Source organism: Artemia sp. Qi Xiang Cuo, chromosome 16 (assembly GCF_049724085.1).
Source record: "Artemia sp. Qi Xiang Cuo chromosome 16, ASM4972408v1, whole genome shotgun sequence".
NCBI lineage: Eukaryota > Metazoa > Arthropoda > Branchiopoda > Anostraca > Artemiidae > Artemia > Artemia sp. Qi Xiang Cuo.
The window spans coordinates 13170934-13190471 of record NC_142809.1 but is presented as its reverse complement, the minus strand read 5'-3'; the positions used below and the strand labels follow the sequence as shown (position 1 = coordinate 13190471).

At 33.7% G+C, this 19538-nt stretch overlaps 1 protein-coding gene across 1 annotated transcript in view; it reads right to left on the bottom strand.

Moving 5' to 3' along the window:
* Nucleotides 1-19538, bottom strand: part of LOC148942584 (NPC intracellular cholesterol transporter 1-like) — a 207138-nt gene that overhangs the window by 88395 nt on the left and 99205 nt on the right. The window contains exons 5-7 of the mRNA XM_089102048.1: nucleotides 17788-17911; nucleotides 10683-10789; nucleotides 807-927 (exon numbers count right to left, since the gene is read on the bottom strand). Of these exons, the coding sequence (XP_088958174.1) occupies nucleotides 807-927; nucleotides 10683-10789; nucleotides 17788-17911 (352 nt within the window). The remainder of the gene's footprint in view (nucleotides 1-806; nucleotides 928-10682; nucleotides 10790-17787; nucleotides 17912-19538) is intronic.

Genomic DNA, 19538 nt, shown 5'->3' with positions numbered 1-19538 from the left:
CAGACCCAGAAACAGCAAACCTGCGGGAAGATTGGCGGCTCCTTCTTGATGCCCTGGGTGCCTCTGGAGGCACAGGCGGATCTAAGGGTCTAAGATAAGAAAACCTCTAACAGCGTCAACTAAAAGGTTTTGTTTGGACAGCGGAAAATCGTTCGGAAAACTGTTAGCTGTATCTAATTCGAAGCAGGATCATGGGAGAGTTTTTGATGGTCCAATAAAGTCGGCAGTGATAATTAAAAGTGCAACATACGCCATTTCTGTAACTTTTCAGGACAGCGAAAAAACAGAGCAAAGTTTGTCGGCTGTCGTAGCTCTGAAGGATGAGGCTAATGGGGATAAAGGAAACATATTCTAAACTAACTTTTCATGCTCCTTTCAGTGTATAAATTATATTCAAGTATTCCGAACAAATTCAAAATTACTACATTTTATGGCGTATGTCTCCTTTTAACTATATATAAGATAATCCTCTTCTGTCAAAAGTATTCTCAGCGAATTCAAAATTAATCCCTTTTTTGCGTACTTCTCCTTTTTTTGACAAAAAGGAGACAAATGCCAGGTTCCCATGTTATAGCTCCATAAAATAATCCTCTTCTGTCAAAACTGACGTATGTTTGCTTTTTATCTCCGTAATGGTACAAGATAGGACCATTCAGACTGCATGATTCAATTCCTCGTGCTGAGTTTACCCAAGACACATACATAAGTCGTTTTTGACCAAAATGGCATATGTCAAACTTTCAATTATAATAGCCGAAGTGGACCTTTAGACCCGTTATAAATCCCCTTACAGGTCTTATACTCACTCTTTGTTCGACACTGTTCAGTCTTCCCATAGTTAATCCAACATAAACGATAATTAGCGAAAACCCAGCAGTCAGCAAGCCAAAATTGCTTGAAAGTGTTTCAGCCAGTGCGTCATCATAGCTGAAAATAAAAATAATTTTACAAAATCTAGTTTTTTAAATTAATAAAAACGATTTTACAAAATCTTACTATTTTACAAAATACTGCTATAAGCTTAAAATAATATAATGTTTGCAAATTTAACTAAATTGTCATCAGAGAAGGAGAGAAAGAGAGAGAGAAAAAATCATGCTTATCAAAAGCAAAATAAAAAATAATAAAAAACATTAAGAATCCCAAAAACACTTTCAAAAGTGCTTTAAAGTGTTCCAGCCAGTAAATCATCAAACTACTACTACTACTAACAACTCACCGAAGCACCAAGCCGCCTCAGGCCAACACAGCTACGTACACTCCTCGTCCATCCCAATCTATTCAAAGCCTCCCTCTTTACACCCTCCCAAGAAGTTACCATTTCCTTTAAATCTTTCTTTATGGCATCCTCCCACCCCAGACGAGGACGATCTGCTTTCCGTTTAGCCCTACACAGTTGACCGAAAAGGGCAATCAATCTGTCATCCTTCATTCATAGAACATGCCCTAACCATCTCAGCCTATCTTTCATTATAGCCCTAGAAAGCGGGATTTAACCACATTTGTCGTACATCCTACAGTTTGAAATAAGGTCAGTCAGACGGGTACCCAGAACAATCCGTAGGCACTTCTCTGAGAAGCATCTAGTAAATCTTCATCCGCTTTTCGGAGCGCCAATGCTTAAGAACCATATTTGACCATTGTGATCACTGTAGCTTCCAATATTCTAATCTTAGTTTGCAGACTTATCTTCCTATTCTTCCAAAAAATTTTTAACTGTGAAAAAAACACCCTGAACCCTGGCTATTCTACTTTTAACATCTTCACTGCTCCCACCGTCTTTACTAATAATACTACCAAGGTAAGTGAAGCTGTCCACCTGGTCAATCTTTTCGTTACCCAACCTCACCTTTTCATCTTCACTTATTCCTAGCCTTAGTGACTTAGTCTTCTTTACGTTAATTTTCAAAGTTATTCTAGCACCCTGAACTAAATCATCAAAGCTAAAAAAAAAAACAATTTTATAAAACAACGCCAAACGCTTAAAATATTTTAATCTCAACAAAGAGAGAGAGAAAAATATTGGGAAAAATATAGGAAAATAAAAGTGAGATAACAAGAAAAAAAATTGATTAAGATTAATTAGCAGGAAAAAGAAGAATGATGCTACCCAAACTGCTGTAATTAAAGATTTGCCAGAATTTTATTAGCACTTATAGATAAATGATCGAAAGTTTTTATTCCTGTGTTTAGGGTGCTGTTAGGTGGTTTACTGTTTGGGGTAATTGAAAACTAGATGGTGATACTGTTCGTATAGAAATTACTATTATTATTGTTCTTTAATTTCCATGGATTGCACTTTACAATAAAATGCAATTTAATAGAAAAAGTCAAACTAATTTTATTTAAAGTCCAAACAATGTTTTTAGGTACAGGGAACGGATGCCAGGTAGACAGTAAAGCTTGATAATCACAAGGAAAAAATCACAATGCCGTGCGAGCACTTAGCAAAAATCATAATTATCATGATAGTCAAAATCTCCTTACTTGAGGAAACCCTAATTAAAACATAGTTAGTTGAAATATGTACAGTAGCTGAAAAATTGTTAAAATTTTAAAATAAAACAGAATATCCGATATTAATTCAAATAATTTTGAACCCTACACTGAAAAGGGTTCAAAACTTTGAATTTCAAAAAATTTAATGAAGAAAACATTTAAAGAATATAAAGCATAAAACTGAGTATGGTTATTTTTAAAGTAAGATACGACGTTCAATGCTGATATCGGGCTGCATAATTAACATTCACTGAGGTTTTATTTTGGTGAGGGGGAGGCTAATTTTTATGTTTGTGGATACTTTTGAAAAAGACTCTGAAAATTAGGTGGAGTTTAGGTGGAATTTGGAATTAGGTGAAATTTAGGTGGAATCAGAATCCACGGGAAAATTGTAAGATTTTTGAGAAGGGCCACGGTCCGAAGGCTCCATGGTTGGATAATCCCAGGCTTGCGTACTGACATGACAAATCGCATCAATTCATAGCTCAAGGAGATCGTATATCAAATACTCGGAATTGAAAAATAAAACAAACATATACAAAATTAAAAATAGTTAAAAATTAAACAAAAAATAAATAAAAAAAACAAGTTTTTTCCTCTGAAAGTAAGGAGCAACATCAAAACTTAAAATGAACAGAAATTATTAAGTATATGAAAGGAGCTGCTCCTTCCACAGGACCTTGCTCTTTACACTAAAGTTTTGACTTTTTGTGTCCTAATTCTTTAAGGACGATCCCTGAAACACACCGTTTAATTAGAACAATAAACTCTTTTTTTTTTTTTTTTTTTTTTTTTTAAATCCCACTTCCTCTCCTCTCGGTGACATAATAATCTTTTTCGCATAAATTCAAAACTTTAATGTCACCTACACTAATTTAAAAACGACATTTACTTTTAAAAATTTTATCCAAACAATATTGATGAAAACACACTCTGCAACTATAAATATTTACCATGATCAAAAATTTTAAAAATAATTATTAGCCTTCATTATTCTTTTCTGTAATTTTATCCTATATTTTCATTTTTCCCCTTCCTTTTTTCCATTTTTCCCCTTTTTCCCTTTTACCCCTCAACTTCATTTTACAACTATTAAAAACTAAATTCAACAAAATTACAAACTTCAACCAAACTACAACCACCAAAAAACTTCTCTTTCTCTATTTTCTCCTCCTTGTTTTAAAATTCTGTTCATAAACCTTGTTTTAAAATTCTGTAAAAAAAAGCTTTAGCATAAAGAGCGAGGTCTTGAGGAGGAGGCAACCCCTTTTAGATACGTAATAATTTCCGTTTGTTTTATGGTTTGATGTTGCTCCTTATTTTCAGTTGAAAAACATGTTTTTTTATTTAATTTCTGATCGCTTTTACATAATATCGGGAAATCCGGTTCTCCCTCCATGAAAAATTCCGATACTTGTGTATTATACGCCACTCAATCAAGTTTGCGATGTGTAAAACTCGAGAACAAACCGATTTCTTCGTTAGTTTCTTCGTTCTTTCAGAAACAAATTTGGGCTATATATTTGCACATTATGGGGGAGGGGTAAAGTATAGCAGGTCTGCATACAAAATGTGTTAGGTATAATTATTCTGCATATTATGAAGTAAGAATAGTTATCTGAATTCAAACTTTCCAAATAGTTTACCCCTCCCCCTCCTCCATTATATGCAAATATATACCCCAAATTATGTATTTCCCATCTATTCTGTAACTTCTCTTTGTCTTGTCTAACGCTAAGCTGAAAGAAACGAACAAAAAAAAAACGGTTTGTTCTCGAGTTTTAAACAGCATAAACTTTTTTGGGGGATATTTTCCGGGAGTGTTTTCCATGGGGGTATTTTTCAGGGGGTATTTTCAACGGGGTAAACGCCAAGGGGGGGTTCTATGGTTCTAAGCGTTAAACGCTTAGAACCAAATTTGACACTTTGAGCAACCAGAACTGCATTTGGAAATATTCTTAATTAAAAACTGGATTTGCGATCTTTATTAATGTTTTAAGAAATACTTGTGAAAATTTCCGCTTAATCGATTAAAACAATTAGGTGCAATTTTCACTGTCCTTGGTATTCCAAACGTTTTGTTTGTTTTTTATGACCTTTTTTGGCTAAATAAATAGTCTACATAATCATTAAATAATTCGATTCAATTGCATTAGCATAAAAGGGTTGATTGTTTGCTGACAGTATAGGTAATAATTTTCTGTTTTTTTCTCTTTGCCAGGATCATACCACACATGTTTCAATACTCATTCCAAATTATTTAGAATACTCATTCCAAATTCTTGACCCTGATTCCAAATTCTATGTATCTTCATCCACATTTTAAGAATAAATCTTATTCATCCCTCCCATTGAAATTTTCTTATCGTGACAAAGCACAAATTTAAATTGTGGGTTTGACCATCTTCTTTCTTTCAAGTTGTAGGTTAATTTGGTCACGCAGCCATTTAGAATTCGGCTCATTTTGACATCAAAGTGGTCAAAACTTTCAAAGTTATAAATATATGTTTGGCTGACATGTTCTGTATTGTTACAACGAATCTTTTCAACCGAAAAAACGTACAGATTATCTAGTAGTAATCTATAGGCGGATTCAGTCTTTCATGCGGGCTGACTTTTAGTGTGGCTTAATTGGGCTACAGGCCCAATTAGTTTTGTATTTGTTTGTCTGTGTAAGTTTGTATTTGTTTGTTTTCGTACTGATGTTCTTATTTTTTTTCTGCTCTATTCTCTATTACTCCGCAGTGTCATTTTTAATGTTCCTTTGTGGTTTATAAATAAATTATTCTTTTTATTATAGCATAAATTTACAAAGGAAGAAAAATAACTTGCCGATAAACAAGGAAAGACTTAAGAAGCTATTTATGGAAAGGGGTCAATATTAGTCTATGGCCTTAAGTTAAGTCCATGGCCCATAAACAGAGCTTCTACTATCCCTGAAATTTTTGGGTTTTTCACAATTTCCCCAAATGAAAAATGGACTCCCCAAAATCTCCGTCCAAATTAATATTGACGAAAATTGGCCGTTTGTATCTTGTATAAAAACTAGCTTGTTTACAAGCATTAAATTTCAAGCATTAAAGGTAATGCTTTTCAAATATTTGAGAAATATTTCACAATGTTTTTAGAATTCTACGGGATGCTCGCTTAGGAGCAGAAAGATTCCACAGGTGGTCTGCAGATGATAAAAGCTAATTTAGAAATGTATCTAAAGTTTGTGTTTGTAAAGTTTGTCATGTGTTGGCGGCACATGATGCCACCAACTTTTACTATATAATTATGATTCTCTAAAAAAAACTCAAGCAAGCCAAGTTTTCAGTAAAACACTAGTTTCTAGAATACTACAAATATTGAGGATAACCACGAGTCAGTTTGTTTTAGCTAGTTCTTTAGATTAATTTAGCGTAATCTGCGAATTTTGTGATTTTTGGTCCTTTAAAGTTTCAAATTCACTCTTTACTTTCGTAGGAAAAACTTTGTTGCTTTAAAATTAATTTTTGATCTTTTTTTGCAATCTGCATATTAAACCTCAGAAAAAGTTCACTGTCTTACTTGGGCCATGAAATTAGAGAAGTCAACATTGGTTTTAATTACATACAGATTTTACTTCCTACTTCTCTCAAACTTTCTCATGAGCTATGTGCCTCTTCGTCAAATAAATAAAGTCTGAGGAGTATATTATCACAGGTATCTTTGAGAAGTCGCAGATAAAAATTCAGCCAATTCTATGTTATTGCACAAAAATAAATGAATTTTTTCACTAGGCAGTTATTTTTCAGGATGCAATTTGTTTTCCCTTACTAAGAGTACCACGAGGGGGAGTATACAAAAAGGGGGATTGTAAACAACAGATTAAAGATTTTTGACCACGGAAGTTATAATTGTACCCTTGTTATCCTTCCCAGCCTTTCTGCTCCAGAAATGGCGTCAAAAAGTATCATTCTTGGTGCCATAAGGCCATGGGCGTAGGCAGCATTAGGCAGCATATTGTCTAGGGGGGGGGGCAGTCGATAGTGTGATGGAGTTTTATCAACTGCTTTTTCAAAACCAACTGCTTTTTCAGCCATATCTAATGTAAATTTGAAGGTCTCGGGGGGGCAGCTGCCCCCTGCCCCCCTCCCTACGCCCATGCATAAGGCACCTTATGATGGTCTCATTTTGATGGATTTCTAAGAAGCACGTGGGTATTAGCAATAGGCTTCAAACTAGCCACTAAGCCTCTCTCTAAAATTTTACGGTAGTCTGCTAGTCATGTGAAAAGGCGATTTCCCTTATTTTGAAGGTGGGGGAAGTGAGGGGGTCAAAGCTAGGTTTCTAAGGTTTTATACCATGAAAAATCTATTGGGTATTGGGTGTACCATACTCGGCATTTTCACCTTCTTTGGGCAAAAATTGATGTTTTAATGGCACACAATGGCAGAAATGGATGTGTCACTTCCTGTTGCATGATATATTTTTTTGCTTGAAAAGAGTGCAAGATATTGCGATTGCCGTTTAAATACACCCTCCCTCAATATTCTACAACAACTGTTTTGATACAATTACCCCCTGAGAAAAGAAAGAAAAAGACACATCAGTGCTACCCCTTGCAGAAATTGGACTGTCCTTGCTGTTCAAGGGGGAGGACTGTAATTCTCCTGAATAGGGTGTCCGACTTTTCAAATCCAATGATGTTTTTTTTTTTCATATCGATCCGCCACCATATTGAGGGGCTTTCAGCTCTTTTTTGAAATCCCCGAAGATTTGTTTTCACTATAGCCTTTTATTATTTAGTGAAACTTTTATAGTAATCATCTCTGAATCACCTTGATTGATACATTTTTTTCGCTTTATAGTTTTTTTTTAAAAACGCGCTTTTAAAGTTTTGGTTACAGCTACTGCTGCAACCATTACAAGGAATGATTTCTTAAAAGATTTAACTTAAGATATAAATTAAAACATAATGTGAGAACTAGATCGTACTACACTGGAATGATTCTTAAAAAAAAGAGAACGTATTCCTTTATCAGTCTGTTTACTCTTCTATGATTAACATCAACTGCATGGTCATGAAAATCAGCATTTCTCTCTTAGCAGTGGCTGAGAACTGTTTCACCTGTCAGACTGGATAAATCCATTAAATAAATTGCCGCAGAAAATCGTTTGAAAAAAAAGGAAAATTAATTTTCTTTACTGCAAAATTTACACTTAGAACAATTTTTTTTTCAGTGTTCGATTTGTTTCATTGACATGACTGAAGAAACAAAAAGAAAAACAAAAACAAATAGCCAGATGAGTGACGAACCGTGACGAATCATTTAAATTCATCTAATGAAGTAACTGAACACTAAAAAAATCAAAAGAAATAAATAATTCTATCACAATGTCGAAACTTAGGAGATGTAAAAGAGGGTTATTTCAAGTCCTCTTTCGCTTCAAGCTAGGGGCGGATCCAGGAATTTTTCAGGGGGGGCAAAATAGGTTGATCCGATAAAATTGCGTTAGGAGCAAGTTTAATTAACGCAAACTTGCGTTAATTAAGTAAATTGCACTACTTTAGACGACGTTAGGGGGGCGCGCGCCCCCTTCGCCCTCCCCCTGGATCCACAACTGCTTCAAGCATAAAAAGTGGGGCATTGTCATGGCAAAGATTATTAATTATTCAGGTTAATTAAAGGTTAATTAATTATACAGATATTAATTTTATCAAAATTTCATAGAAAAAAACAAAGCCACTTTTGCAGGTAGTTTACACAGGGGAGGGGATGCTTGTGAAGCACGGGGGAGGGGATGCAAACCTTTGAAGCCTAATTCTAAAATTTCTGAGGAGGAGACAAAATATTACATGTGCAAACAAAAAAAAATGTTAAAAACACCTTTTGTGCTATTGATTTCTACAAGTATCCATTTTTTTGGGAAGGGGGGTATTTTTTTGGAGAGGGGGTCACAAAAAACTTCAGAAGACCGCCTCAAAAATTTGTTTATATTTATTTTTTTGTTACGTTTTTACAAGTTGGACAACAATTTAGGGGGAGGGGTCTAAACCCTCTAGATATGGCCTTGATCCTCCAGGATGACTTCGGGACACGAAGTGACTTTACCCGCTTATCCTTGTTAGTAAATAAATATGTAAATGATGTACTGCGTCGGATCCATACGAATCTAGCAGGGATGTTATATACTCCCCCCCCCCCCCTTCAACTTGCGTACGTCGCTGATGTAGTGTGCGATTGGCGTGTGTATTCAATATTACTGGCTAAGTGGACGGAGTAACTAGGACTCCCTGAGTCACCAAACGAAAATGATATTGAGTCTATGTGGAGGAGTTTTTCGGAGTAATCACTGTGAGACTCTGCACTTCTCATAGGTTGAAGTCACAACCTGGCAGATCTGGAAATTAACTGATCAACGCTCAACAATGGATTTAGATTGATCCTGTTGGCTGAAAAACCGCGAAGCTAAGTGACCCTTTTATCAGACAGCTTGGAAACACTGGATGATACAATTTAGTAAATTTTTACTAAATCATATTATTGACTTACGAATAAAGTGAATATACCGCTCGATGCTTTTTTATGCTCTTTCCAAATATAATAATCATTTTTGTCGAAAATGAATTTTACCCCCACCCCTATATATACCAATTCAGGCGTCTAAGCTGAAGATGCCTTGTTTGATACGGGCGAAATATTCGTTTTTGTTTTTCGTTTTCATTTACTGGCCATAGACCCGTTTGTCGTATTTATATTTTTTATACCAATTCAGGGTATATATTTGCACATTAGGGGGGCGGTGGTGGTAAATTTTATTTCTGATGTAAATGGGAGGTAAATTTAAACTTTACCCTCACTCCCCTAATGTGCAAATATATACCCTGAATTGGTATATTGGGGTGGGGTAAAATTTATTTCAGACAAAATGATTATTATAATTGGAAAGAGCATAAAAAAAGGCATCGAGTGGTATATTCACTTTATTCGTAAGTCAATAATATGATTTGGTAAAAATTTACCAACAATTTACAGAACACTTTTTGATTTCGTAATGCCATGTTGGTAGAATTCCCTTAATTTTCCTTCAAAAGCGTTAAATATTGTTTCAATGATTTTCACTCAATATGCCACATTAAACCAGTGATCCACCGGAACTCCCTAAATGTGCCACAATAATGTCGTGAAAATATATGAGTATACGTAAAATTCGAAACGCTGTAACAAGGTAAAGTAAGCTTATATCATTTATTTTAAAGTTTCAAACATTAAATATGTATGACAAGTTTAAGCAGTAGCTTAGTAGGGCGGGGGGGGGTGTAGCACTGCGGAAGGGGTGCTAAATGACGGAGAGGCAGCCTTCCAAACGGCTAGGGAGATGGAGTATTTGGCTAATTGGTGGTAGAGTACCCAAAATTTTATCTCTTAACCATGAAATACTCGAATTTAATTTTTCTCCTATCGTGAAGTTTTAAACTTATTTCTTTATAATTGTAGATTGTACATTTCTTTTTCTTTTATAACATAAAATATACATTTCTTTTTAATATAAAAAAGTTTATACCATTGAGAGGAAAGAATGTGAGACAAAAAAACAAAAGTTTGTGCAGTAACATAAGACCAGTTTACCAAACATCTATACTTCGACATTTAAATATGTTGGGCTTGAACACTACCGTACTGCACAATTTCGCAAAAACATACCCTTTCCTTCTTGTAGTGAATATGTTACGGTGAAAGACCAAAATCTGGTAAATGTTGACATTCACCGGTGTATGTACAAAGTTCTTTTTTCTCTGCTTGGACTAAATCAGCTTTTCCAGTCAGCTTAGTCAGTATAATGCAAGGTTTGATGGTAAAAGTCAAAGCTAGGTTATATCGGGTTAATTTAGGTTACACATCTCAGAAATGGACTAAAAACCTAACCTAAAATGTCATCATCAAACCTTGCATGAAACTGAAAAAGCTGACTGGCAAAGCAAACTAAATCCAAGGAGGAAAAAGTAATTTCGAACATTCACCGGTGAATGTCGGTATTCTCCAATTTCGGTCTTTCACAGTAACAAATATACATGAATAGGCAACCCAGGAGGGATAGTCGATTGGTGTTGAGTGTGTGTTCTATAAAAATACGCAAAATCTTTATGTGCTTCTGGGTCTACTGACAGCAAACAAGGTTGAGTACTGCACAATTTTACAAAAAGATGTTCTTACCTTCTAGTAGTGAGTACATGAATGGATACTCCAGGAGGGACGGTCAAATTAGTGTTGAGTGTATGTTGGATAAAGTCCAGTTCCCATTGATCAAGAATGGATGCATTCTGAAAAACAAAATAATTTACATTTATTTTCTATTTGTTTAGAAAACAAAATAAATTGAACCGTATTGAAAATATGAAAAATATTGGAAAATTGAAATTGGAAAATATGAAAACACACTGTTTTCATATTTTGCATTTGTTCTAAACTCCAAGAAGTTGGTATGAAAATTAAATTTTTGATTCAGGGAAAAATGCCCTTAGGGCCCAATCACAATGTAATTTTACTAATAACGAGATTTAGCTAGCGTTAATTTGAGCCAAGTAGATTTTTATAGAAGTTTCTAATTGACAAAAAAAAATTCCGACAAATTAGCCTATTATTGGCTTAAATTAGCATAAGCTAAATTTCGGCATTCGTAAATTAGCATTATGAATGGACCTTTATCCAGTGTTTCATAGGATAGAGCTTGACTTGCGATGACTTTCAAAACCTTCAAGAGAAGGAAAATATGGAGTAAGAGAAAAAGATTTAAGGACATTTACATATTTAGTAAAGGTTAGAATCACAGTGTTACTTAACGGTATGAAGCATAGGCCAGAACTTGAATTTTGAGGAGTTTAATGGTCCTCATTTAGTCATAGTATTAGTACATATTAGAATATACATATTAGTACATATACATATTAGTACATATACATATTAGTACAAGTAAATATTAGTAAAGGTTAGAGTCATAATATTACTTAACGTTATGAAGTAGAGGCGGGAAGTTTAATTTTTAGGGATTTTTGATTGTCCTCGTGAGGAGTTTGGTCCAACTTTTTGGACATTTTTTGAAGTGAAAATCTGGTATTTCACATCTACAGCAAAAAAAAAAAATATTGACACTTAAAGAAATAAGAAATAAACACAGCAAAATACGAAAAAGAACTACGGAAAAAAATACTAACAATTAAATAATAACCATATCACTTTAGAAATTAACCATAAACATAGAATAATTGATCATTGATTAAATTTGATCATTTATAAAAATTGATCAAATATAATATTTTAAATTGATTGATTAATAATATTTTAAATAGCACTAAATGATTTAATAGTTAAATCGATCAAATTTAACTAATCGGTTGTGCTTATTTATTTTCGTCGTTCAACATAGCATCACTACGTTGTGTTGCTACGGTGTTTTAGCATCCACGCTTTCCAAGTCTAGAATTGTACTTGTGCCCTTTTACTAGTCATGAAATAGCGTCCAGGCACTAACAGCAGCCTTGTTATCATTTGTCGTAGTTTTTTTCAATTCCTGGCGAAATTTTCTAGCAAATTTCTAATCCCGTTACTGATTTTCTTAAAAATCCACTAGGTATGATCTATACATTTATGAAAAGATGTTTCGGCAAGGCCGACTTTGAAAATTTCGGTCGCCAAATAATTGGCCCAATCGGTTGATACATTCGGTTGAGATGTACAACGAATAAAACTTTTCTTTTGTCATCAATACGATATAACCCTATAAAGATTACCTTTAGGTATGAGGCAAGAAAATATATATGAAAAATCAAAACAATTTTTTCGGAGCATAAAAAAAGGAATAAATCAAGACCCAGGTAAGTAACCTTTTGTCAGGGAAAATCCAAAAGCACAGCCAATAATGAAAATGATAGATTATGAGAGGATGTGAATTCCCCCTGAAACGTGTTAATACTTTTATGATACGGGCAAACTTCAAAGAAATATTCCCTTTATGTAAAACCCTTACGGTATGGGCTTGAAGCAGTTTCATAAGATTAATCATAGGTAAACACGAAACGTTTTTTTTTCCTCGGAACTCTGAAAACCCCAGAACCAGATACAAGAGATTATTATAAGCTTCCGTATCTAGCGGGATATTTTGACACCATTGCATTAGCTAGGCATTATATTTAAATATGCTGGCGTCAGTTGGGAGGGGGGCAGGTCAGGGGGCATTTTCTATTAGATCTTCTGACCCCCCTTGTATAGATTCTGAAAGACACGTTTTCAGAGTATTTTAATTGGAAATAACTTTTTTCCCTCCCCTGTAATTTTAAAAACCCATTTACCCCCCCCCCCCTGAATTTTGTGGATTAAGCCCACTGACTGGCTTTCCTTATTTCGATGCAGAAATAAAATTATTTTGTTTTTATAATTTAGATTTCCGCTTTTATAATTACGATTTCTTAACCAATTAAAATATAATTAATAACTAAGACATTTTGTTTTAGTAATGAAGATGTCTGTTATTGAAGTAAATAAGTAGTCATATCCGCAGGGGTGAAGCTGGGTTTTTGAGTTTTGAAGGGGGATATAAAGAGTGTACCAACGATATCGTCCAGTGTACCTACAAAGTTCCAAGGCATCAGCACAGTGTGCCCCCCCCCTAGCTATACTCCTACAGACTTGTTTATAGAAGATGAATAGTCACAATAAGCCTCGGATTTCGCAAAATAGGCATTAGAAAGAGAATAAAGCCGTTAAATCCCAAGGACACCAAACATAAAATTGTTGGCCTCTCTGGACGTACTTTAGGTGTAACCATTCCTGAAAACCCCGCTTTTCTAAAGTTCTTTCTCTTGGTTCAGTCGCAATAATGGAATTTTCAGGGCAATACCACACTTTCGTCAGTGCTGCCACACTAAACAGCGAAAACTACTAATACTACTACTGCCGCTAACAACTCACCGCAGTACCAAACCGCATGAGGCCAACACAGCTACGAACGTTCATCCTCCATCCCAATCTATTCAAAGCCTCCCTCTTTACACTCTCCCAGGAAGTTCCAATTCCTCTTAAATGTTTCCTTACGACATTTTCCCACCCCAACCGAGGACGACCTGATTTTCGTTTAGCCCTAGACGGTCAACCGAAAAGAACAATCTTCGGCAATCTACCACCCTTCATCCGCACAACGTGCCCTAGCTACCTCAACCTTTCTTTCATTATAGCCCTAGAAAGCGGGATTGCATCACATTTTTCTTACAGCCTACTGTTTGAAATAAGGTCAGTCAGCCGGGTACCCAGAACAATCCTTAGGCGATTTCTCTGGAAAAAATTTAGCAAATCTTCAACCACTTTTCGGAGTACCCATGCTTCAGAGCCATATTTGTCCACTGTCATCAGTGTAGTTTCTAAGATTTTAATCTTGGTTTGCAGACTTATCTTCCTATTCTTCCAAACTTTTTTTTTTTTTTTTAACTGTGAAAAAGCACTCTGAGCCTTGGCTGTTCTACTTTTAACATTTTCACTGCTCCCACCGTCTTTACTATAGTACTACCTAGGTAGGTGAAGCTGTCCGCTTGATCGATCTTTTTCGTTATCCCGCATCACCTATGTTTCTACTTTCTACAGCGAATAAAATGAAATGAAATTATTCTTTTTTGCGAAAGGGATTAAAAAACTGTCTTTCTTTTCACGAGGAAATTTCAGCCCCTGGTTCTAATAATAAAAGTGTTATTTGCCCAAATACTATTTTTGTGATATAACAATTGAGAAATTTCAATTAATTGATTCAATTTTTCGAATTTATCTAATTTTTGCGAGATATCAAAAACTATTATTAAAAAAAAAACATACGAAACATTTTGGGTCATTTCTGCGTTTTAATTTTTTTTAATTAATCAGATTAATTGATTACTATCATTACACTAATTTAATGCTTCAGCCTTCAAAATAATAATGCTAGCATTATTTTTACAAAAATAGTACATTATTTTTACAAAAATAGTATAAAACAAAATATTTATAATAATAAGTCTGTTATTAAAAAATCAGTCAAACTTGACTAGTCTATGAATAATCCATGAAAAGATTTGCTTCATACTCTACTGCGCATGTGGCAGGGTGTCAAGCGGAACTTACTTTGAAAATAAATTTAACTTGTAATGAGGCCTTTTTTCTTTCTTGGCATTTGCACCTTTTTAAGTGTAATTTGATGAGACCTCTTTTTCTTACATTCTAGAAGCAGTGGCGACAATTCACAAAAATTCAGGAGGGGTGTACAAAATATATTTCTAAAATCTAAGAAGGAGCGCAGATTCGTCATTTCTTAAACTTTTTCAATGAAAATACGGAAAAGGCATTTTTTTTAATAATAATACCCCCAAACAGGGAGAAGGATTCCACGTCCCCACCCTGTGCCCTTAACTGATGTCATTATCTGGAAACTTGAAATATTTCGAAATAAATTCTATTTATTTAGCAAGCCCGTTTAAACTTTTTGGGAAGGTATTAATTTTACACTTTTACCTTATTAAACTATTTTTGAATTTTTAATATTTCAATTTTTTAATTTTGATTTCGGGTCAGTTAATGGAACAGACGAAAAGCCATTATTTGACAACTTATTTTTTTAATATTTATCAAATTTGACTAAATTAAAAAGGGTTATCGAAACTTAATTGGAACATTTGATTAAAATAGGTAATGTTGATTGAACCAGAACGGGGAATACAAAGCAGGGACGATTGATTGATTTTGCTTAAGGTTTAGAAAAATAAAACCCAATTTCATACCTTGATTTTCTAAGACAATAAGGAGGGCCTTCACCAAGTAAAACTGGGGGTATAAACCCCGAGCAGAATTTATTAGTGAAATTCCATCTTCTCTGGGAGTCCCACTACTTCTGTCAATTCAGGGAAATGTAGGAAGGAAGCAAAATGTATTTTTCAAATTGTTTCAAGAAAAATACAGAAAAAATCAATGGAAATACAAAAAAAGACATTTTCAATTAAAATACCTTATAATAGGTACTTTCCAAATATAATTGGGTTCAAATGCCCCTCTGTCCCAAATTTGCATCTCTGACTCACCCTTTATAGGGCCTGCTCATTGCTCTCCTTATAATTGTTAGATTTTTCGTCTAAACACATACTATTATGTCAAAACACTATTTAAAAAGGGGGGAGGGTAAAAAAACAGAATAAAAATTCTAACAAATACAGTGGACCAGAGAGGCAAGATCCCTATAATATCATAGTAACAAGAGTGCCTTCGTTTTGTTGACTCCGCTTTTGTGACATATATTTAGAAGCTAGTCATTTTGTTTGCCAAATAATACTAAAAAGAGAAGTCTAAGTTAAGTATTTTATTAATCAAGCTAATTCTAATAGTCTTTACTTCTGAAAGGACTATGCCATCTGTGTGAAATCTTAAACCTGTCAAAGGAATGAAAAGCTTTTGAGTCACACAATTTATCACAGGTAATCTTTCTAGTTCTCTTTTTAAAATGAGTTTGAAAAGTATCAGATATATATGAAAAAAATTGACCTTGTGTTGTCCGAATTTTAACTTAACAATGCCAAGAATTATTAGCAGAGATAAAATCATCAAATAAAGGTCCCTGTGGTACACCGTTTCAAAAAGTGTGGGGTTTAGAACACACATTTAAGCATCGGATTAGCAATGCAATTCTTAGTAAAATTTTAAGACATGTTAGACAACGATGAATGTATCCAGATAAGACTGCTTAGAACTTAGTTGAAGCCAGGAAACGTTACTGGAATCTAAGCTATTTGATCAATTGTTTTGTCATAGCTTTGGCTACAAAAGGTAAATAAGTAATCGTCAAAACCTGCTTATTTGTTTGATATAGTTTGGTCACAATTGCAAAACCAGTTTGGCTTGCAAATAAGACCTTTAGAATCTAGAGGCAGTCCCAACATGGGGTCGACAAATCACAATTAGGCGCAAAATTTATCAAACAGTCCGTTGTAACGAACTATAAGCAAAGAGTGACTCGGTCTAGTAGTAACCAAAACTCTTAAAAAAAAAATTTGATAACAACTATTACATAAAAAGAATTGGCTTTCTATGCTGATTCCAAATATGTAAAATTTATTAAGTAGTGTCACCCATCAAAACTATATTGTCTGATTTTCGAAAAAGGGAGGACACACTTCCAGAAGTCAGGTAATTTTAATGAAGACCCCACCAGCAGATTCAGAGAACACTACTGTAGAGGGTAGAGGGTTGAAGCTCCTATCCAGAAAAAAATATGGATTTTTTTATTTTTTGCAAGAAGAAAGATCACAGAAGCGTGTTAATTTTTTTGTTTTGTTGGGGAATAAAGTTTCAGGGTGTAATCTTTCATAGAAGTTTTAGACAGGGAGGGGAAGGTTTCCTTGCGTGATTTAAAAAAATATCAGAAATTAAATAAAAAAATTGTTTTTCAACTAAAAGTAAGGAGAAACTTTAAAACTTAAAATGAACAGAAATTATTCCATATACGAGGGATGACTGCCCCTTCCACATCACTCACTGTTTACGCGGAAGTTTGACGTTTTGCCACAATCCTTGAAGAACAAATTCTGAAGCACAAGGGCTGTTGAATTTGAATGAGAAGGATTTATAAAGAACTTTAAGACTTTAGCAGAAATAGCAAGGGATGAAGAAGGGGCAGCCCCTCTTACATACGGGAGAATTCTTGTTCGTCTCAATTTTGAATGTTGCTCCTTACTTTCATTAGAAAGAAATGTTTTTTTTATTTAATTATAATAAATTATAATTATATTATAATTATAATTAAAATATATAATTATTATATAGTTATATATATTATAAATATAATTCAATTATAATTATAATATAATTATAATATATAATTATAATAATATAATTATAATTAATTATACGTGGGAGGATTTTTCCATGAAGGAAGGGACGTTGCTTTGATGGGGGCGCTGGATTTCCCAGCATTACTTAAAAAAACGATCAGAAATTAAATAATAATAAAAAAAACAATTTTTTCAACTAAAAGTAAGGAACAACATCAAAATTTAAAACGAACAGAAATTATTAAATACTAATAATTATGTAATAATTATTGTAAGGGAAAATTATTCCCTTACATACGGAATAAGTTTTGTTCGTCTTAATTTTGAATGTTGCTCCTTACTTTCATTAGAAAGAAATATTGTTTTATTATTTAATAAACAGTAAAAAATAACAGCATTTAAGAATATTAAGAAACCGCCTCATCTGTTGTTCATTCATGAATAAAAGTATCACAAGGAGTATATAAGACGAATAAAATAAATACCTCTTTATCATTCGATAGAAACCAACTCATCACTGTAGTTTTCACTCCTTGAAGATCTCCACTGTTGTCTCGGTTGAACCCAGAGAGTAGAACAGAAAAAGATTCGATTTCGTCGGCATATTGGCTGTGGAAAATTAAATACATAATTTAAATGATCAGATCAGCAATATTGAACAATTTTAAGCAAAAGCCAAAGAGCCTTTTTAAAGCTTATAAGATATTGTATAATATCAGTAACATAATTAACAATAATTAAACGAAATTAATTACATTAAATTGCTATTCATTATATCAACTATTCATTTAGTTTTGCTTACATTAGTATTAATTACATGAATTGTATTACATTAAGATTCACACACTAATAACATAATGTCATAAACATATAGAATAAAAAAAAAAATTTTTGAATTTTATTTTATTTACACGAGGTTTGTTCAAAACTTTATAATTTTTATATTATCTTAAAAGATAATATATTTATTAGAGTATTAATGCTTATTGCTGTTTCTTATGGTGGCCAGCGTTTACCCTTCCCCGGCAATTACCCCACCGGAAAATACCCCCCCCCCAGGAAAATGCTCCCCCGTGGAATATAAGGTTTTCCAAATTTAAAAATTTTATTTGAGGTTTAATTTTTTATTTCCTTAGGGGGGAGAAATTTTGGTACTTGTGTATTATGCGCCACTCACTCAAGTTTACGCTTTGTGAAATTCAAGAACTCACCAGTTTTATCGTTAGTTTCTTCGTTACTTTAGAAATAAATTTGGGCTATAGATTTGCTTATAAGGGGGGGGGGTAAAGTATAGCGGGTCTGCATGCAAAAATTGTTAGGTATAATTATTCTGCATATTAGATAGATAGATAGAGAAGTGTATTTTAAAGCCAAATATACGGCCATGAACATAGTAAAATAACATAAATGAAAGGCACAAATAACATACACTTTAATCAGTACTGATCAAAAACTTGGAAAACGGTCATTGGAAAAAAAATACACTCAATATATATATATATATATATATATATATATCCACCGTCCTTTATCCACTTGCTTTATCCACCGTTCCCCCAGACAAGGATCCTAAGTTTAACCCTTGGCTTCAACCCCTATCATCACACTTAGTCCCTCTCTGATTAGACGAGCAGTAAGTTTTAAGACAAAGTCCACATAAAGATCCATTCATGTTGGTAAAAGGATTGAAAGTCTAATGGATGGACTCAGCATTTTCTTCCTGCGTTTTAACAGCACACACGTGAAAACTTTTTTACAGAAAAGGCAGCATTTTCGTGGCTCTTAAGTTTCTAGTTTCTAAAGAAACTAAAAACTTTTAAGGTTTCAATCTTTGAGGAACTTCAGTTACTTCTTTTCCTTTTTTTAAATAGTATTTCCTAAATAATGGTAATAAAACAATGATAATGGTAATTTAGTTTAACTGAACCAAATTCTCGTATTTAAAAAAGTCAGCATAAAAATATGGAAAAATTGAGCATTAATAAAAAACCACCCAGGGTTCACATTCTGGTGCAGTTTCTCATTAATTGAGTCAAGAATTCCTTTGTGCATTTTCCTCCTTAATTGAGTGAGCTTAAGCCTCTACAGTAAGGATTTTCCCAATATCCAGTTTGATTGAATCAATCCCTTAAAATGACTAAAGTCTGATTAAAAAAGCTTAAAATGAGCACTAATCTAAAGTCAATTTCTGGTTCAAAAGCTGATGCAGTTTCCTCCTTCAATAAGTCAGTTCAGA